The sequence below is a fragment of the Schistocerca gregaria genome, chromosome 1 (genome assembly GCF_023897955.1).
Source record: "Schistocerca gregaria isolate iqSchGreg1 chromosome 1, iqSchGreg1.2, whole genome shotgun sequence".
In the NCBI taxonomy this organism is placed as follows: Eukaryota; Metazoa; Arthropoda; class Insecta; order Orthoptera; family Acrididae; genus Schistocerca; species Schistocerca gregaria.
Genome location: NC_064920.1, coordinates 1,174,959,839 through 1,174,983,005, shown reverse-complemented (window position 1 = coordinate 1,174,983,005; position 23,167 = coordinate 1,174,959,839). Strand labels below are relative to the sequence as shown.

At 39.5% G+C, this 23,167-nt stretch overlaps 1 protein-coding gene across 1 annotated transcript in view; it reads right to left on the bottom strand.

Moving 5' to 3' along the window:
• Positions 1-23,167, bottom strand: part of LOC126284419 (serine/threonine-protein phosphatase 6 regulatory ankyrin repeat subunit C-like) — a 591,030-nt gene that overhangs the window by 187,074 nt on the left and 380,789 nt on the right. Inside the window, exon 5 of the mRNA XM_049983337.1 lies at positions 12,236-12,292. Coding sequence (XP_049839294.1) covers positions 12,236-12,292 — 57 coding nt within the window. The remainder of the gene's footprint in view (positions 1-12,235; positions 12,293-23,167) is intronic.

Below are 23,167 nucleotides of genomic sequence, written 5' to 3'. Positions count from 1 at the left end.
ATCGGTTTTTATGCTTGTTATTAACTCAGGATTATTTGTTGCTAAGAGGTCAAGTGTGTTTTCACAACCATTTACTATTCACGTGGGCTCATGAACTAACTGCTCGAAATAATTCTCAGAGAATGCGTTTAGCATAATTTCAGATATTTTATGTGTACCTCCAGAATTAAACTTGCATTTTCGCTAATATATTGAGGGTAAATTAAGGTCACCACCAACTATTATCATATGACTTGGGTATGTGTTTGAAATGAAACTCAAGTTTTCTTTGAACCTTTCAGCAACTGTATCATCTGATTTGGGAAGTCGGTAAAAGGATCCAATTATTATTTTATTTCGGTTACCAACAATGACCTCTGCACATACTAACTCACAGGAAGTTTCTATTTCAATTTGGCGACAAGATAAACTACTTCTAACAGCAATAAACCCATGCCACCACCAACCGTGTTTAGCCTATCCTTTCGGAACACCGTTATGTTCTTCGCAAAAATTTTGGCTGAGCTTATATCGGGCTTTAGCCAGCTTTCAGTGCCTATAAAGATTTGAGCATCAGTGCTTTCTATTAGGTCTGGTAATTTCCCAAAACAGCTACGACAATTTACAACTGTTATACCAATGGTTCCTATATCTATGTTCTTCCTGTGTTCAGCCTGCACCCTTTGTGACTGATTCCCTTCTTGTGTTTTCCTGTGACCCTCTAACCTAAGAAACCACCCAGTCCACACCACAAAGCCCCTGCTACCTGTGTAGCTGTCTCCTGCATGTAGTGGACACCTGACCTATTCAGCAGAACCTCAGACCCAACTACCCTTTGGCACAAGTCAAGGAATCTGCAGCCTAACGGTCGCAAAACTGTCTGAGCCTCTGACTCAGACCATCCACTCAGCTCTGTACCAGAGGTCTGCAATCGGTCCTGTCGACTATGCTGCAAATACTCATCTCTGCTTTCATCTTGCAAGCAAGACTGGCAATCTTTACCTCTTCTGTTAGCCACTCGAAACCAGACAGAATATCTTCTGATCCAAAGTGACACACATCATTGGTACTGACGTGAGCAACCACCTGCAGTTGGCTGCACACTGTGATCTTCATGGCATCCAGTAGGACCCTTTCCATATCTGGAATGACTCCATCCGATATGCACACAGAGTGCACCTTGGTTTTCTTACCCTTCTTGTCAGCCAAGTCCCTAAGGGGCCCCATAACGCACCTAACATTGGAGCTCCCAACTAACAATAATCCCACCCTCTGTGATTGCCAGGATCTTGCAGGATGAGTGGCTTCCTCTGAAACAGGACAGGTGACAGCATCTGGCTCAGTGACAGTGTCAGCCACAGACAGCACCTGGAACCTGTTTGTCAGGAAAACCAGGTAGGCCTTACGTGCACCCACCTGGGAAGCCTTTGGCGCCTGCTTTGCCCCGGCGCGACCTCCCACTCTACCACAGTCGAAGGGTCAGCCTCAGTGTGAGCAGTAACTGGGTTGGAAACCGGTGAGGACTGATTGGAAGACTCTAACGTGCTGGACATCCATTGGATCCCCACAGCCGGCCCACAACAGTGGTGCCCATCCACTGCAGCCTCAAACTGAGTTACCAAGGCCATCACAATCTGAAGCTGAGATGTGTGAAAGTCATTTATGTAGGCAAGGAACAGTAAGGCACCTAGAATACTGGCTTGTGGCACTCCTATTTACACTTTTTTTGCATCCCATGAATACCTAAATATTGCTATGATTGACAGTGTGAAATGTTTTGGAGGGATATAAATTTATTGCTATTATGCAGTTGTTTATTTCTAGATTTTTGATTATTTGTTCAGTGCAGCACATTAGTGCTGTTTCTGTATTTTTAGCTACCTGGAAGCCATACTGATTTCTGTTTAGTAACTTATGGTCATTTAGATATTTGTTGATTCTGTGCTTCATAAATTTTTCTATTATTTTGGAAAATGCTGGAAGGAGGGATATTGGCCAATAGTTTTCTACCTTATGCTTGTCGCCATTGTTGAATAATGGCTTCAGTTTTGACATTTTCATCCTGTCTGGAAACACTCCTTCACTAAATGATAAGTTGGCTGTGTTTGCCAAGGGCCTTATGATTTGCATAGCTACCATTGTTATGATATTAACAGGCACCTCATCTATTCCTGCTGACGTTTTAGGTTTTAAGCTTTTTATACTTTGAACAGTTCATTTTCAGCTATGGGATCTATCCTCATGATACAAGCACCTTTTGTAAATTCAGGTTTTTCTTGGTTTGTAAATTTCGAGCTTAATGAAGCTGTTGCATTTATGAAATAATTGTTGATTTAATTTGGCAAATCTAGTTTTTTTAATAGTGACATTTTCTGTGTCTTTGAGAATGATATCCTGGTCATCACATCTCTTTCCTGTTTCAGTCTTCACAATATCCCACATGGCTTTTGATTTGTTATCAGACTGTTTTATTAAGTATTCATTCATCATAAATTTTGCCTTGGCAATTACTTTTTGATATACCCTTGTGGCGCTGATGAGGTCGACACCAGAATCGATCTGAGTATCATATTTGAACTAAGCTAAACATTATCTTTGTGCAGTGCCGCCATGTTAGTTCTGTGTAAGCCTTGCTTGTGTAAGAGGTGAATAGCTGAACTACTGTAAAATGGGAGCGTTGTTTGGTGAAACTGACCCGAACTTCCTCCTCACCCTCTTGTAATTCTTAACATATACTATGAGCTGTGGATCTGTAGATGTCTTCAATTTAGAATTTAGTCTTTTTAGAGTTCCACAAGAATTTCTGATGCCAACTGTGATCCAAGAACTTGGCTTTGTACTGTGATGTGATATGATTCTTTACAGCTTCTTTGGAAAGCACATTTCAAAATATCTCATGAAAATTGAAGAAAAAGTGTTATATGCGTCATTCGTCTTTGTTAGAGACAGCACTTCTACACAGGACTCACTAGTTAGGATATTTGTAAATTCTACATGGTTTTCAACGGAAAATGTTCTTTTATACATGAAGTACACTTTTTTCTCTTGCAGGGGCATTGAAGGAATTTTGAGGACAAGAGCATTATGGTCTGGTAATCCCAAATCATTATTTGTTACTTTTCCATCCTTCTTTGGCACAATGACAATAGGATCACTATAGGGACTCAGCCTCTTTCTATAATGTTCCAATCTTATATCCTCTGCAGTTCCTCCCAAGCCTTTTGGCTGTATAATCAAACAGTATCAGGTTTCTTAGGAAATACTTACCAATATTTCCCCATGATGTTTTTGTTCCTCATTAACACTTTTAACTTCCAAAACTTTGCTCCTAATTTCACTTTGTTTCTTGATCTCCCATATCATATTCCTCAAGACCAATCTGCTCATAATTCCACTGTATATCTTCACCTGCATAATTTAATTTTAATTTTCTCTTACATTACACTTGATAATCTCTTTCCTGATAAACTCTAAACACTCATTTTATTTAAAATATTTCCCCACCACTGCAAATTGCAGATATACCCCTTGATAAACATTCTTAAACCTGTCTTTATGGCATTCTCTTCTTGTCAAATTTCTTTCACATCTTTTCAACAATCAACTTCCTTTTCTTACATTCACTAGTTTGCTCCTCCACTCCACCCTTTAATTTACCCAGTTGTTGTTCTACCTTCTCCACATTCCCATGGATTTCTTGAAAGCTTGCTTTAATTCCAGTTTCATCTTCTGTAATTTATTTTGTCTCTTGTATTTCCTTCCTTACTTAAAAGGTTTCTGCCAATCTCTTCCTTAAACTTTTTAACATCTTCTTTCATTTATTCTTTCAAATGTTTAGTTAATAAATCCTGCCTAGCATTAGCTTCATCTATTTTCTCCAGTATATCCTTACTAACATTGTCTATCTTTTTACTGCCTGTCTTCTTAATGATGCTTTCATTTCTGATCACTAACTGTTGCATTTCCTTGTGAAGCACCTCCTGCAACAATTGCATCATAAATACTATCCCCTCTACAAATTGCTCCCCACTTCTAGTTTCAGCTTTATACAAATTTACCCACTTCTCTTCAGGGTTTCACTGCTTCTCTATTTTAATATATCTTTCCCTCTACATACCTGATTTTTAACCTTTCTCTCTGACTCTGTACTGACATAACTACATTATTCCATTGTTAGGTTCAGGTCATGGATTCACAATCACAACACTCCTAGTCCTATGGAACAGTCCAAACTTAATGGTAAGTGAGTGATGATAAAAGAATTCAATCACACTACACAATACTCCAACCCAAAAAAAAACACTTCTATCCGAAATGAACAAATATTTGTAGAGTTGCTAAGTACTAACACAGAAAAAATACGGAAACTAACATTCATTCATTAAAAATTATGTTCAAAATTCCCCTAAATTTGCTCATGATAATGTACAGAAACACAATAAATAATTAATACTGCACAACTGCCCATAATCTTCCTGTGTTCCTATATGTTTTACTTTTGTATTTACCATTCATATGAGGAAGTATAGTAATGGGTGACTGGAATTCGAGTGTAGGAAAAGGGAGAGAAGGAAACATAGTAGGTGAATATGGATTGGGGCTAAGAAATGAAAGAGGAAGCCGCCTAGTAGAATTTTGCACAGAGCATAACTTAATCATAGCTAACACTTGGTTTAAGAATCATGAAAGAAGGTTGTATACGTGGAAGAACCCTGGAGATACTAAAAGGTATCAGATAGATTATATAATGGTAAGACAGAGATTTAGGAACCAGGTTTTAAGTTGTAAGACATTTCCAGGGGCAGATTTGGACTCTGACCACAATCTATTGGTTATGACCTGTAGATTAAAACTGAAGAAACTGCAAAAATGTGGGAAATTAAGGAGATGGGACCTGGATAAACTGAAAGAACCAGAGGTTGTACAGAGTTTCAGAGAGAGCATAAGGGAACAATTGACAGGAATAGGGGAAAGAAATACAGTAGAAGAAGAATGGGTAGCTCTGAGGGATGTAGTAGTGAAGGCAGCAGAGGATAAAGTAGGTACAAAGACGAGAGCTGCTAGAAATCCTTGGGTAACAGAAGAAATATTGAATTTAATTGATGAAAGGAGAAAATATAAAAATGCAGTAAATGAAGCAGGCAAAAAGGAATACAAACGTCTCAAAAATGAGATCGACAGGAAGTGCAAAATGGCTAAACAGGGATGGTTAGAGGACAAATGTAAGGATGTAGAAGCTTATCTCACTAGGGGTAAGATAGATACTGCCTACAGGAAAATTAAAGAGACCTTTGGAGAGAAGAGAACCACGTGTATGAATATCAAGAGCTCAGATGGCAGCCCAGTTCTAAGCAAAGAAGGGAAGGCAGAAAGGTGGAAGGAGTATATAGAAGGTTTATACAAGGGCGATGTACTTGAGGACAATATTATGGAAATAGAAGAGGATGTAGATGAAGACGAAATGGGAGATACGATACTGCGTGAAGAGTTTGACAGAGCACTGAAAGACCTGAGTCGAAACAAGGCCCCCGGAGTAGACAACATTCCATTAGAACTACTGACGGCCTTGGGAGAGCCAGTCATGACAAAACTCTACCAGCTGGTGAGCAAGATGTATGAGACAGGCGAAATACCCTCAGACTTCAAGAAGAATATAATAATTCCAATCCCAAAGAAAGCAGGTGCTGACAGATGTGAAAATTACCGAACTATCAGTTTAATAAGTCACAGCTGCAAAATACTAACACGAATTCTTTACAGACGAATGGAAAAACTGGTAGATGCAGACCTCGGGGAGGATCAGTTTGGATTCCGTCGAAATGTTGGAACACGTGAGGCAATACTGACGTTACGACTTATCTTAGAAGAAAGATTAAGAAAAGGCAAACCTACGTTTCTAGCATTTGTAGACTTAGAGAAAGCTTTTGACAATGTTGACTGGAATACTCTTTTTCAAATTCTAAAGGTGGCAGGGGTAAAATACAGGGAGCGAAAGGCTATTTATAATTTGTACAGAAACCAGATGGCAGTAATAAGAGTCGAGGGGCATGAAAGGGAAGCAGTGGTTGGGAAAGGAGTGAGACAGGGTTGTAGCCTCTCCCCGATGTTGTTCAATCTGTATATTGAGCAAGCAGTAAAGGAAACAAAAGAAAAATTTGGAGTAGGTATTAAAATTCATGGAGACAAAGTAAAAACTTTGAGGTTCGCCGATGACATTGTAATTCTGTCAGAGACAGCAAAGGACTTGGAAGAGCAGTTGAACGGAATGGACAGTGTCTTGAAAGGAGGATATAAGATGAACATTAACAAAAGCAAAACGAGGATAATGGAATGTAGTCAAATTAAATCGGGTGATGCTGAGGGAATTAGATTAGGAAATGAGACACTTAAAGTAGTAAAGGAGTTTTGCTATTTAGGAAGTAAAATAACTGATGATGGTCGAAGTAGAGAGGATATAAAATGTAGACTGGCAATGGCAAGGAAAGCGTTTCTGAAGAAGATAAATTTGTTAACATCGAATATAGATTTATGTATCAGGAAGTCGTTTCTGAAAGTATTTGTTTGGAGTGTAGCCATGTATGGAAGTGAAACATGGACGATAACTAGTTTGGACAAGAAGAGAATAGAAGCTTTCGAAATGTGGTGCTACAGAAGAATACTGAAGATAAGGTGGATAGATCACGTAACTAATGAGGAGGTATTGAATAGGATTGGGGAGAAGAGAAGTTTGTGGCACAACTTGACTAGAAGAAGGGATCGGTTGGTAGGACATATTTTGAGGCATCAAGGGATCACAAATTTAGCATTGGAGGGCAGCGTGGAGGGTAAAAATCGTAGAGGGAGACCGAGAGATGAGTACACTAAGCAGATTCAGAAGGATGTAGGTTGCAGTAGGTACTGGGAGATGAAGCAGCTTGCACAGGATAGAGTAGCATGGAGAGCTGCATCAAACCAGTCTCAGGACTGAAGACAACAACAACAACAACAATGAGGAAGTGCTAGGTTAAGTAGGTTATTTGTTAGTTACAGTAAACTGCTTGTTAATAAGTTCCAAATTTTAACATCTACATCTACATCTAGATGACTACTCTGCAATTCACATTTAAGTGCTTGGCAGAGGGTTCATCGAACCACAATCATACTATCTCTCTACCATTCCACTCCCTAACAGCGTGCGGAAAAAACAAACACCTAAACCTTTCTGTTCGAGCTCTGATTTCTCGTATTTTATTTTGATGATCATTCCTACCTATTTCGGTTGGGCTCAACAAAATATTTTCGCATTCGGAAGAGAAAGTTGGTGATTGAAATTTCGTCAAAAGATCTCGCCGTGAAGAAAAACGTCTATGCTGTAATGACTTCCATCCCAACTCGTGTATCATATCTGCCACACTCTCTCCCCTATAACGCGATAATACAAAACGAGCTGCCCTTTTTTGCACCCTTTCGATGTCCTCCGTCAATCTCACCTGGTAAGGATCCCACACCGCGCAGCAATATTCTAACAGAGGATGAACGAGTGTAGTGTAAGCTGTCTCTTTAGTGGACTTGTTGCATCTTCTAAGTGTCCTGCCAATGAAACGCAACCTTTGGCTCGCCTTCCCGACAATATTATCTATGTGGTCCTTCCAACTGAAGTTGTTCGTAATTTTAACACCCAGGTACTTAGTTGAATTGACAGCCTTGAGAATTGTACTATTTATCGAGTAATCGAATTCCAACGGATTTCTTTTGGAACTCATGTGGATCATCTCACACTTTTCGTTATTTAGCGTCAACTGCCACCTGACACACCATACAGCAATCTTTTCTAAATCGCTTTGCAGCTGATACTGGTCTTCGGATGACCTTACTAAACGGTAAATTACAGCATCATCTGCGAACAGTCTAAGAGAACTGCTCAGATTGTCACCCAGGACATTTATATAGATCAGGAACAGTAGAGGTCCCAGGATGCTTCCCTGGGGAACACCTGATATCACTTCAGTTTTACTCGATGATTTGCCATCTATTACTACGAACTGCGACCTTCCTGACAGGAAATCACGAATCCAGTCGCACAACTGAGACGATACCCCATAGCTCCGCAGCTTGATTAGAAGTCACTTGTGAGGAATGGTGTCAAAAGCTTTCCGGAAATCTAGAAATACGGAATCAACTTGAGATCCCCTGTCGATAGCGGCCATTACTTCGTGCGAATAAAGAGCTAGCTGCGTTGCACAAGAACGACATTTTCTGAAACCATGCTGATTACATATCAATAGATCGTTCTCTTTGAGATGATTCATAATGCTTGAATACAGTATATGCTCCAAAACCCTACTGCAAACCAACGTCAATGATATAGGTCTGTAGTTAGGTGGATTACTCCTACTACCCTTCTTAAACACTGGTGCGACCTGCACAATTTTCCAATCTGTAGGTACAGATCTATTGGTGAGCGAGCGGATGTATATGATTGCTAAGTAGGGAGCTATTGTATGAGCGTAATCTGAAAGGAACCTAATCGGTATACAATCTGGACCTGAAGACTTGCCTGTATCAAGCGATTTGAGTTGCATCGAAACCCCTAAGGTATCTACCTCTAAGAAATTCATGCTAGCAGCTGTTCATGTTTCAAATCCTGGAATATTCTATTTGTCTTCCTTGGTGAAGGGATTTCGGAAAACTGCATTCAATAACTCCGCTTTAGCGGCACAGTCGTGGGTAACAGAACCATCGGTACTGCACAGCGAAGGTATTGACTGTATCTTGCCGCTTGTGTACTTTACATACGACCAGAATTTCTTCGGATTTTCTACCAAATTTCGAGACAATGTTTCGTTATGGAACCTATTAAAGGCATCTCACATTGAAGTCTGTGCCAAATTTCACGTGTCTGTAAATTTTAGCCAATCTTCGGGATTTCGTGTTCTTCTGAACTTCGCATGCTTTTTCTGTTGCCTCTGCAACAGCGTTCGGACATGTTTTGTGTACTACGGGGGATCCGTTCCATCTCTTACCAATTTATGAGGTATGAATCTCTCAATTGCTGTTGCTACTATATCTTTGAATTTGAGCCACATCTTGTATACATTTGCTTAGTCAGTTCGGAAGGAATGGAGATTGTCTCTTAGGAAGGCTTCTAGTGACACTTTATCCATTTTTTTAAATAAAATTATTTTGCGTTTGTTTCTGGTGGATTTTGAAGAAACGGTATTGAGCCTAGCTACAACGACCTTGTGATCACTAAGCCCTGTATCAGTCATCATGCTCTCTATCAGCACTGGATTGTTTGTGGCTAAGAGGTCAAGTATGTTTTCGCAACCATTTACAATTCGCGTGGGTTCATAGACTAACTGCTTGAAATAATTTTTGGAGAAAGCATTTTGTCAATCTTGGAAGATGTTTTCTGCCTACCACCGGTTATGAACAAGTATTTTTGCCAACATATTGAGGGAAGGTTGAAGTCCCCACCAACTATAACCGTATGAGTGGGGTATTTATTTGTTACAAGACTCAAATTTTCTCCGAACTGTTCAGCAACTATATCATCGGAGTCTAGGGGTCGGTAGAAGGAGCCAATTATTAACTTAGTTCGGCTGTTATGTATAACCTCCACCCATACCAATTCGCACGGAGTATATACTTCTACTTCACCACAAGATAAACCACAACTGACAGACACAAACACTCCACCACCAATTCTGCCTAATCTATCTTTCCTGAACACCGTCTGAGACTTCGTAAAAATTTCTGCGGAACTTATTTCAGGCTTTAGCCAGCTTTCTGTAGCTATAACGATTTCAGCTTCTGTGCTTTCTATTAGCGCTTGAAGCTCAGGGACTTTCCCAGAACAACTACAACAATTTACAACTACAATTCCGACTGTTCCTTGATCCAAGCACGTCATGTATTTACCATGCACTCTTTGTGATTGCAGCCCACCCCGTACTTTCCTGAGGCCTTCTAACCTAAAAAACCGCCCAGACCATGACACACAGCCTCCGCTATCCGTGTAGCCACCAGCTGAGTGTAGTGAACTCCTGACCTATTCAGCGGAACCCGAAACCCCACCACCCTATGGCGCAAGTCAAGGAATCTGCAGCCAACACGGTCGCAAAACTGTCTGAGCCTCTGATTCAGACCCTCCACCCGGCTCTGCACCAAAGGTCCACAGTCGGTTCTGTCAATGATGCTGCAGATGGTGAGCTCTGCCTTCATCTCGTAAGCAAGACTGGCAGCCTTCGCCAAATCAGATAGCCGCTGGAATCCAGAGAGAATTTCCTCAGATCTAAAGTGACACAAGTCATTAGTGCCGACATGTGCCACCACCTGCATCTGGCTGCACCCTGTGCTCTTCATGGCATCCTGAAGGACCCTTTCCACATCAGGAATGACTCCTCCTGAAATGCACACAGAGTGCACACTGGATTTCTTCCCCTCCTTAACTGCCATATTCCTAAGGGGCCCCATTACGCGCCTTACATTGGAGCTCCCAACTACCAATAAGCCCACCCTCTGCGATTGCCCGGACCTTGAAGGCTGAGAATGATCCTCTGAAACGGGCAGGCAGCTGCATCTGGCTCAGCCAGAGACAGTGCCTGAAACCGGTTTGTCAGACGCACCGGGGAGGCTTTCTGATCAGCCTCCGGGGACGCCTTTCGCTGCCTGCCACGCCTTGGAACGACCTCCCAATCAACCACAGGCGAGGGCTCAGCCCCACTGCGGGCAGCAACTGGGGCAACCACAGTGGCAGACCGGTCTGGGGACAGATGGGATGAGGTTGACATCCCTGTGATACCCAAGTCCGGCTCCCCACAGTGGTGCCCATTGGCAACAGCCTCCAGCTGCACGACCGAAGTCAGCGCCGCTTGCAGCTGTGAGCGAAGGGATGCCAACTCAGCCCTCATCCGAACACACCAATCGCAGTCCCTGTCCATTCTAATTGATGTTGAACAACAGTTACTGAAACACGAGTCTGTGCCTAGATAACGCAAGCGAAACATGCAAAGAATGTATTAACTAACCTGTACAATTGCCTAACGACTGCGCTACAGTCTGCCTGAATTTACGATTACAGTAACTAAAACTCAAAATTACACCTCCTATATGAAACTCACACACAATTTAAGTAAGAATCTATGAAGTAAACACTAAAGCGCGATGCTACAACTCTCAAATACTACAATACGCCCGAAATTTATGAATTAAACAATGCAAGTACCCAAAAACACGCAAAGAAATTAAGAATTAAACTATGTAACAAATAAGTAAGCTAGGGTTATACGACTTGCTGCTGCAGTTGCTTATCCAATGGTGGCAGGGAGCACAATTACAAAACACATGTTATCATCATGATTCAGTAAATTTAATCAGCAATAAATAGGTTACTGAAATAATTAAATTGCCATAAGAACATTTTCATGGTTAATTTGACAAAGACCACATTTTTCTTTAGGAGCATCAATCACACACTGTCTGATGGCCATGGCAATAAATTTGATTGCATAGTTTTGTTATTTCACGTCTGTAATTATAGTTACAACATTTAATACGCAAAAGCTAATTGTACTTCAAGTATACTTCCTTCACTAAACAAAACAAACAGCCACACATGAAACCAAATTATGAAAAATACATTAAATTGCATTCTGATTCTGCACAGACCACTCATTCCAGTTCCAATCACCCACTCCACTTCTTTCTCTCTCCCTTGACAGCCCAATATCCCTGTTGGCCTCTCAATACTCACCAGTCAGTCACTTTTGTTTAGTGTCTGGTGCTGACAGCCAGTAACAGGAATCAACTGTGCAATGTACAATTGTCTTATTCCATTTCAAAGTCTTGGCCACAGTGCTTACAGAAAATGACTCACAAAGACTTCCATTTGCATGCTTTCAGCCACCACCATCTGGCCCAAAAATACACTGCTCTGTGGACTTTGGGTCATCAAACAAAAGCCGTCCTTGTTGGCAAAAATTTGCCACAAGAACTCAACCGCCTACGTCAATTCTACCACGATAATGGTACAAACACACTGCCTTGTACAGTCATGGTTTGACACCAGTCACATAACGTTCAGTACCATGGTTGTATAAGGAAGAAACCAGCAAAGACACAGCTACCACTTGATGTTGGCTGAGCAGAGTTAAGCCAAAAACTGATGCACATATAACCAATTAACACAGTTGGGACCCCAAGACAATTTTACACAGAATTACGTTGTCTTTCTTGAATTGCTATGATTACAAAGTTCAAACATTTTGAAACTTACCTTGTTTACATATCCATCTGAAACACTGCGCCAGTGACTATATATGACACCATCTTTCTGAAACAAAATTAGCAACAAATTAACAGAAAAATAATCTGCAGTTAATTGTCGTATTATTTTACATTTTTCTACATACTGTCTTTTTCACACTATTTTGGAGCATAGCAAGCTAATCCTAGCAGCAGTGTGATGCCACTGAGTCTTTCATGTTAATAAAAATGAGTGTGAATAGCCACACAGAGCTGGCTTTTAGTTGTTACCAATCCTTTCATTTCAACAAAAATAAATATAGATGGCCACTGATCATACATCTACATCCACACCCCGCAAGGCACCTCACTGTGTGTGCAGCAGACTGCTTTGTGTGCCAGTGTGACTTGCCTCTTTTCCTGTTTTAGTCACAAACATTTCACACAGAGAATGATTGCTGGTAAGACTCTGTGTGGACTTGAATCTCTCTGATTTTATCTTCATGATCTTTTTATGACATGTACATAGGAGGAAGTAATATACTGGTGGACTCTCTCAGGAATGCATGCTCTCAGAACTTTAACAATAAGCCACACTGTCATGTGGAATGCCTCTCTTGCAGCATCTGCCAATAGAGTTAGCGGAGCATCTCTGTGATACTTTTGCACTTACTAAATGAATCTGTAACAAAATGTGCTGCTCTTCTTTGTATCTTCTCTGTTTCCTATATCAATTACAGACAATGAGAACTGAAGCATCACATAATAAAGACAACAAACAAAGTACAACAGACAACAGAGCATTAATATACAAAGAACTTTGAAGTAACTCATCTCTCAGCAGACTAGAAAATAAAGACATTTTACAAACAGCACTAAGAATGGTAATACATTTGGAATATCCAAAAGGGGATAAAACATGTATCCCAACCACCAAACAAATGGATAGAATGATACTCCAAATGGCAAATCTCCCTACAGACCACCAGATCTTAATCAAACTCCTGGGACAGGCATACTCAAGAATGGGTAAAGGAATGGACTCGAAATGAATTTATAAGGATTTTGTAAGAGCACATGTGCATGTTTACTATGACCCTAAAGAGGTAGGACATAAAAGCTATATCTATTCAAAATATCTACCAACAAAATGAAACTTATGCACCAAAACCGCATGAGAAATAACTTAGTGGGAACGTAGCTAATTAAACCAACAGAGGACAAAGCAGCTGATATAATTTGCCTACGAGAACCATAAATGCGCAATGGGAAAATACCTGGCATTCTGAGACAATACACTGCAACAACAAGTTCCACACATGCAAAGGCAGCAATTGTGCTGAAAAACATACAGATAACAATTGCACAAATTACATAGCTGAACACCAAACACACAGTAACAATAGAAATCACACTGCTCAGGGAAAACTGGGTAATCTCGTCCAGGTATGCTCAATACTCACTTGAAATAGAACCACTCACAAATAAAATATGGGAGATAACACAGTTCACCAGAGGCAGACACTGACTGATAGACACCAACATCAATGCACTCTCAACCCTCTGGCATAATGACAGAATGGACACTAGAGGACAAGACATTGTAAACACAATGAATGACTGCAAACTTCTCATGCTGAATAAAGCAGGACAACCACCAACATTCTGTGGATATGCAGATGGAATCAGTAACACTGAAATTAATTTTGTAAATGAAAACTGAGTCACACACATTGTAAATGGGCATTTCCTAGAAAAAGTCACATGTAGTGACCACAGTGTAATAGTCACAAACACATCAACCACTACTGAAACAAACACACATACAACACAGAACCCATGGTTGCTGCTGCATAGGGCAAACTGACAGACTAAGTGAGGAGATCAACAACTCACCCCTCTATTCTGTGCATGGTAGTATTGCTTACACACTGACAAATATACTACAAAAAGCCCAATCAGCTGCAGTAGCAAACAAAAAATGTAAGCAGGGAATGCCATGGTCCACAATGTTGAGAATACTCCAGAAAGACTCATGAGACAAAAATGACTACCAAAGATCAAAAACAGTATAAGAATGGGAAATTAGATTCCAAATCTATCATAATGCTAAAGACACCAAACTTAACAAGACAAGACAGGACCACTGGGACAACTTTGTGTGGAGTCAGTTAGAAAATAATATGCAGGGAGAACCATACAAACTGCAGACTGACAAAATAAAATCACCATTTTTACTGTCCGCACTGAGACAACAAGATGGCTCCACCACCCAATACTGGAGAAGTTCTGAAGGATACCTTGTACAAAACCTTTTCCCAGACAATGACCCAATTCAGGATCAAAAACAATATAGTAATCTCCACCAACTAATAGGAACTAACTAAGCTACTGACCAAGTAGTCAGTCCCTTTGGAGGTTTCCCTGGCAGTTAACAAACTCAAATACAAAAAAAGCCCCAGGCCCCAATGGAATTCACCTAGAAACTTTCAAGAATACAACAAAGCAGATCATATCATTTCTGACTGAATTTCTAAATGATGGCTTACAACAATGCAAGATACCCACAACATGTAAATCTGCAAATGCAGTAATCATCAAGGACAGAGACATGATGGATCTGAAGACATACAGACCAATCTGCTTGATAAACAGGTTGGCCAAGATCCAAAAGAGACTGCTGTGCAACAGGCGTCAGTCATGCAGACAGCTCTTCAGCTTTAGTCCCCATCAGTTTGGGTTTATACCATAGAAATCTGCATCAGATGCCATTAACAATTCACTGTAGACAATACAAATGACACAAGGCAAATATGAAGATGTGAGCCTAATTAATACAGCCAGTGCCTTTGGTAACGCCTGGTGGCCTGCACTACTTGCAAGATTTAGGAAAATGAAGATACCCACATCGTTATATTACAGTCTCCTAGACTACTTCAAAAATAGAGTTGCAGAATGGAATGCAGGCCATCAGAGGATGTTCAAAAGAATTACAGAGGGCTGCCCACAGGTGTCTTTAGGCAGTTTTGTATTCTGGGACACTGCTATACAACCTCTTTTAAACACTCTTGATGAGGACAATTGCATGACAGGGGTAATTGTGTACACAGACAACATAATGGTGATTACATTGGCCAACTCAAGAGAATTTCTGAGCCAATGGCAATACTGTGAAAGGTAAATAACTGGTGCAACAACAACAAATTTTAAAAAGCAGTCAAACAATTGCCTGCATACTGCTCAAGGGGGCATTACAAAGAAATCCAACAATCAGACTTGACTATACCACCATACAACAAAAATTTATGACAAGATATCTCAGAGTATTTTGATGGAGAACTCTCATTCAAAGAACATGCAAAACTCATGACTGACAAAGTGACGAAATTGATGCATAAACCAGCCAGACTCAATGCTGCACAGTTTAGACTACCACTACATATGATACGGGCCTACCATATTGCCTTGTTTGATTCCATTCTGAGCTATGCAGCCAGTTCATGGGCCACGATCTCTGTCACACAAAACAACAGTACAATACAGACAGAGAAGCATCCTTTTTAGAATATCAGGTGCATATGGGACAATACCTATAAAGGCATTATACATTATCATGGGTATACCCAGTAGACATTACCATATGTTTCAGAGTTGCAGGATGCTGGATGAAAAAGAGGTCACAGGACAAAGTACACAAAATTACGGGCCGACAAATAATGGACAAGAAACAAGTTAATTAATGGCAAAATGACATCTGGCATACTGAATGGGATACAACAGACAAAGGCCGCAGAGTACGCACATTCTTCCCAAACATCTAAGAATGAATGAGCATCAAATATATAGATCTGACAAGTGGTATGGTCCATTTTCTCATAGAGCATGGACCTTACCCACAGCATCTCTATCATGTTGGACTAAAAGACAGAGATATGCACATATGGAGAAATCAGCACAGTGGAACACACACAATGACCACAAGCGCACGACAATGACATATGACAAAGGATATGATAGCCGGATGATTGGTTAGAACAAACACCTTCACAGACAAAATTTCACAAGCAATCCACACAGCACAAAGACAGGAATGACCATACATGACATGGGAAATAGGTTATCACCCTACAAGACAACACAACACATGGAACAATCCCAATGACAAAACAACCATCAACTCAGATGCATCAACAAACTCAGAACAAGACAATATGGATATGCAAAACAATATAAAAGTAAATAACAGAACAATTAAAAACAAAAAGTATATATAAAACATTAGCCAAAATTTCCTGGGGAGGTGAGGCTCAATGAACTACCGAGGCTCTTCTCCCACAAAAAAGGCCATGTCATTGCTAGTTTTTATTCAAGAATGTTAAAATGCTTCCTAAGCTTTATTTTTCCCTTGATAGTCCATTTTCAATAACATGTTACTAATAACATGTTGTTGTTGTTGTGGTCTTCAGTCCAGAGACTGGTTTTTATTTATTTATTTATTTATCCATCTTTAAGCATTTACATGCAGTCGATGTCGTCATGAGTAATGTACAATTTACATATTAAGAAATATAACTATTGTGAGGTATCACACAAAGCTAAAGTATACATTTTAATAGAACATACATAATAAAGGAATAAATTTGATACATAAGGATATCCCACATAACTAAAGTGTGCATTTAAAGAATGTAAATAATAAAAGAATACATTTCATACATAAGGATTTCTCCACATGTTTAACAGTTAAATGTGGAACTACAGAGACAAAAAAAAGCTTAGGAAGAGGTACAAACAGAGTTGTGATTGTTTTGTAAGTCAGGTCTATTTTAGAAGAGTTTTCAAATTCTTTAACACTGTAAAAAGCTTTGTCGTTCAGCCATTTTTTAGTCTTACTTTTAAATATATTAAGAGAGACACAATGTGCCTGCACAGGTAATGTGTTGAAAAGCCTTATTCCCATGTATTCATAATTGTCTTGTGTTTTCTTGAGTCAAGTTGTTGGTATGTCGATCTTAAATGTTTGATGAGTGTTATGATTATGAACGGACTGCCTAAGGTTGTAACTGTTAGGGTTTTCTTTTATGTACAAAAGGCAGCTGTATATAAAAAGAGAAGGGACTGCCATTATCTGTAATTCTTTGAAGTATGACCTACATGATATGTTATTTTTGGTAATCCCAGAGATGCTCCTGATGGCTTTCTTCTGCCAAATAAAAATTTTCCTGGACCATGGAGAATTACCCCATAGAAGAATACCATAGCTAATATGGCAATGAAAGAATGCAAAATAGGAATTAATCAGCAGGCTTTAAGAAACACAGGTGCATAATTTTTTCAGTAGATAGATAACTCGCAAAAGCTTTCGAGATATGTTGTCTATGTGACTCTGCCAGGTTAATTTCGTATCTAAGTATACGCGAAGAAGTTTAGTAGAAATGTACTCAATATCAGCATTGGATATGCTGAAGTATATATTTACAGTCTTTTCATAGTTAATAGCGAACTCATTGGGTTCGAACCACATATTGGATAATCTCAGAAAATCTTTACTATGCTCCTTCAGTTTATTGATGTGCTTCCCTGAAATGATAGAAAATTGTATCATCTGCGTAAAGCACAGGTTTGCATGTCATATTGCTGGGCAGGTCATTTATAAATATCAGTAACAGTGACTTTTGACCGTTGTAGCTTACAGTTTGCTTTCTGTTACTGAGAGGGAGAGTTCCAAAGAAGATTGCACAATAGAAACAACATTTTCAACAGCATTAATTGTTGATAACTGGTCCCTAAAACCATATTGAGACTTAGTCAGTATATTGTTTTTTGACAATGTTGTTGTTGTTGTGGTCTTCAGTCCTGAGACTGGTTTGATGCAGCTCTCCATGCTAATCTATCCTGTGCAAGCCTCTTCATCTCCCAGTACCTACTGCAACCTACATCCTTCTGAATCTGCTTAGTGTATTCATCTCTTGGTCTCCATCTACCATTTTTACCCTCCACACTGCCCTCCAATACGAATTTGCTGATCCCTTGATGCCTCAGAACATGTCCTACCAACCGATCCCTTCTTCTGGTCAAGTTGTGCCACAAACTTCTCTTCTCCCCAATTCTATTCAATACTTCCTCATTAGTAATGTGATCTACCCATCTAATCTTCAGCATTCTTCTGTAGCACCACATTTCGGAAGCTTCTATTCTCTTCTTGTCCAAACTATTTATCGTCCATGTTTCACTTCCATACATGGCTACACTCCATACAAATACTTTCAGAAAAGACTTCCTGACACTTAAATCTATACTCGATGTTAACAAATTTCTCTTCTTCAGAAATGCTTTCCTTGCCATTGCCAGTCTACATTTTATTTCCTCTCTGCTTCGACCATCATCAGTTATTTTGCTCCCCAAATAGCAAAACTACTTTACTACTTTAAGGGTCTCATTTCCTAATCTAATTCCCTCAGCATCACCCGACTTAATTCTACTACATTCCATTATCCTCGTTTTGCTTTGTTTGATGTTCATCTTATATACTCCTCTCAAGACACTGTCCATTCCACTCAACTGCTCTTCCAAGTCCTTTGCTGTCTCTGACAGAATTACAATGTCATCGGCAAAACTCAAAGTTTTTATTTCTTCTCCATGGTTTTTAATACCTACTCCAAATTATTCTTTTGTTTCGTTTACTGCTTGCTCGATATACAGATTGAATAACATCGAGGAGAGGCTACAACCCTGTTTCACTCCTTTCCCAACCACTGCTTCCCTTTCATGTCCCTCGACTCTTATAACTGCCATCTGGTTTCTGTACAAATTGTAAATAGCCTTTCGCTCCCTGTACTTTACCCCTGCCACCTTCAGAATTTGAAAGAGAGTATTCCAGTCAACATTGTCAAAACCTTTCTCAAAGTCTACAAGTGCTAGAAACGTAGGTTTGCCCTTCCTTAATCTAGATTCTAAGATAAGTCGTAGGGTCAGTATTGCCTCACGTGTTCCAACATTTCTACGGAATCCAAATTGATCTTCCCCGAGGTCGGCTTCTACTAGTTTTTCCATTCGTCTGTAAAGAATTGGAATTAGTATTTTGCAGCTGTGACTTATTAAACTGATAGTTAGGTAATTTTCACATCTGTCAACACCTGCTTCCTTTGGGATTGGAATTATTACATTCTTCTTGAAGTCTGAGGGTATTTCGCCTGTCTCATACATCTTGCTCACCAGATGGTAGAGTTTTGTCAGGACTGGCTCTCCCAAGGCCGTCAGTAGTTCCAATGGAATGTTGTCTACTCCGGGGGCCTTGTTTCGACTCAGGTCTTTCAGTGCTCTATCAAACTCTTCACGCAGTATTGTACCTCCCATTTCATCTTCATCTACATCCTCTTCCATTTCCTTAACATTGTCCTCAAGTACATCACCCTTGTATAGACCCTCTATATACTCCTTTCACCTTTCTGCTTTCCCTTCTTTGCTTAGAACTGGGTTTCCATCTGAGCTCTTGATATTCATACTAGTTGTTTTCTTTCCTCCAAAGGCCTCTTTCATTTTCCTGTAGGCAATATCTATCTTACCCCTCATGAGACAAGCCTCTACATCCTTACATTTGTCCTCTAGCCATCCCTGCTTAGCCATTTTGCACTTCCGTCAGTCTCATTTTTGAGACGTTTGTATTCCTTTTTGCCTGCTTCATTTATTGCATTTTTATATTTTCTCCTTTCATCAATTAAATTCAATATTTCTTCTGTTACCCAAGGATTTCTACTAGCCATCGTCTTTTTACCTACTTGATCCTCTGCTGCCTTCACATTCATCCCTCAGAGCTACCCATTCTTCTTCTACTGCATTTCTTTCCCCCATTCATGACAATTGTTTCCTTATGCTCTCCCTGAAACTGTGTACAACCTCTGGTTCTTTCAGTTAATCCAGGTCCCATCTCCTTAAATTCCCACCTTTTTGCAGTTTCTTCAGTTTTAATCTACAGTTCATAACCAATAGATTGTGGTCACAGTCCACATCTGCCCCTGGAAATGTCTTACAATTTAAAACATGGTTCCTAAATCTCTGTCTTACCATTATATAATCTATCTGATGCAGCTCTCCATGCTACTCTGTCCTGTGCAAGCTTCTTCATCTCCCAGTACCTACTGCAACCTACATCCTTCTGAATCTGCTTAGTGTATTCATCTCTTGGTCTTCCTCTACGATTTTTACCCTCCACGCTGCCTCCAATGCTAAATTTGTGATCCCTTGATGCCTCAAAACATGTCCTACCAACTAATCCCTTCTTCTAGTCAAGTTGCGCCACAAATTTCTGTTCTCTCCAATTCTATTCAATACCTCCTCATTAGTTATGTGATCTACCCATCTAATCTTCAGCATTCTTCTGTGACACCACATTTTGAAATCTTCTACTCTCTTCTTGTCCAAACTATTTATCATCTATGTTTCACTTTCATACATGGCTACACTCCATACAAATAGTTTCAGAAACGATTTCCTGACACTTAAATCTATATTTCATGTTAACAAATTTCTCTTCCTCAGAAACACCTTCCTTGCCATTGCCAGTCTACATTTTATATCCTCTCTACTTTGACCCTCATCAGTTATTTTGCTCCCCAAATAGCAAAACTCATTTACTACTTGTAAGCATCTTGTTTCCTAATCTAATTCCCTCAGCATCATCTAATTCAATTTGGTTGCATTCCATCATCCTTGTTTTGCTTTTGTTGATGTTCATCTCATATCCTTCTTTCAGGACACCATCCATTCCATTCAGTTGCTCTTCCAAGTCCTTTGCTGTCTCTGATAGAATTACAATGTCATCGGCGAACCTCAAAGTTTTTATTTCTTCTCCATGGATTTTAATACCTACTCCGAATTTCTCTTTTGTTTCCTTTACTGGTGCTCATTATACAGATTGAATAACATCAGGGATAGGCTACAACCCTTTCTTACTCCCTTCTATACCACTGCTTCCCTTTTGTGCTCCTCAACTCTTATAACAGCCATCTGGTTTCTGTACAATTTGTAAATAGTCTTTTCCTCCCTGTATTTTATTCCTGTCATCTTCAGAAATTGAAAGAGAGTATTCCAGTCAACATTTCCAGAAGCTTTTCTAAGTCTACAAATGCTATAAATGCAGGTTTGCCTTTCCTTAGTCTATCTTCTAAGTTAAGTCATAGGGTCAGTGCTCCAACTTCTCTACAAAATCTAAACTGATCTTCCCCGAGGTTTTCTTCTTCCAGTTTTTCCATTCGTCTGTAAAGAATTCGTGTTAGTATTTTGCAGCCATTACTTATTAAACTGATAGTTAGGTAATTTTTACACCTGTAATCACCTGCTTTCTTTGGGATTAGATTTACTATACTCTTCTTGAAGTCTGAGGGTATTTCGCCTGTCTCTTACTTCTTACTCACCAGATGGTAGAATTTTGTCATGGCTGGTTTGCCCAACAATATCAAAAGCTCTAACAGAATTTTGTCTACACCTATGGCCTAGTTTTGACTTAAGTCTTCCAGTGCCTAGTAAAATTCTTCACTCAGTATCACTCCTCTCTTCTCATCTTCCTCTATGTCTTCCTCCATTTCTGTAACATTGCCCTCAAGTGCATTTCCTTTGTGTAGACCCTTTATATACTCCTTCCACCTTTCTGCTTTTCCTTCTTTAATTAGGATTGGTTTCCATCAGAGCTCTTGATATTCATACAGGTGGTTGTTTTTTCTCCAAAGGTCTCTAATTTTCCTGAAGGCAATATCTCTCTTATCCCTACTGGTATATGCTCCACATCCTTACATTTGTCCTCTACCCATCCCTGCTTAATCATTTTGCACTTCCTGTTGATCTCATTTTTAAGATGTTTGTAATCCTTCTTTGCCTGCTCATTTACTGCATTTTTATATTTTCTCCTTTCATCAGTTAAATTCAACATCTCTTCTGTTACCCAAGGATTTCTACTACCACTTGTCTTTTTACCTACTTGATCCTCTGCTGCCTTCAATATTTCAGCTCTCAAAGGTACCCATTCTTCTTCTACTGTATTTCTTTCCCCTGTTCTTGTCAATCTTTCCCTAATGCTCTCTCTGATTCTCTCTGCCACCTACGGTTCTTTCAGTTTATCCAGGTCCCATCTCCTTAGATTCCACCTTTTTGTAGTTTCTTCAGTTTTAGTTTACAGTTCATAAACAACAAATTGCAGTCAGAGTCCATGTCTGCCCCTGGAAATGTCTTACAATTTAAAACTTGATTCCTAAATCTCTGTCTTAAGAGATTAAACTAAGCAATTTTACAATTCTGAATCAAATTTTAATATATAAGAAGATGTTAATTATTAACATCTGAGAAGATCTTAACCAAATCCTAATTTTGAGTATAATTTGTCTTGAGCACACAATTAATCAATATATGTACTGATAGATAAAAAAATAGGAATGAAAACAAATTGTTCTATCTAGTGCTTCATACTTTCTTAATTCCACTTTGTGAAGAATGTACTAATCATATGACAGTAACACAATGACTTTGACCTTTTTATCCTTTGATTAGCATTAATAATATATCCATCACTTTCTTAGATAATGCAACATTTTGCAAAATCTATTTGCCAAATTGGAAGGAGCTGTACTACTCCAATTACAAAATTTTATTTCTCATCTGAGGAATCTGATCCCAGAATCCCTGTTATATCTCATTCATGGGCAAAATCCCTATCTGTCAGTCACTTACATGACTAAAACGATAAAACATCGAAAATGTAATAAGGACAACCTTGGTTCTGTAGCTGAAAGGGATACTACTGTTGTAGTGCAAAACTTTATGCCTGGGAATGTGAACCTGAAGAGGATCCCCCATCCAAACCCTATGAAACAAGAAAGAAGACTTCTGACACCAGGGAAGGTCAAGAGTCCAATGCCATGGCCCCATGATACCAACAGGGGGGTGGGTTGCAAAACACCTACATATGGAAGTA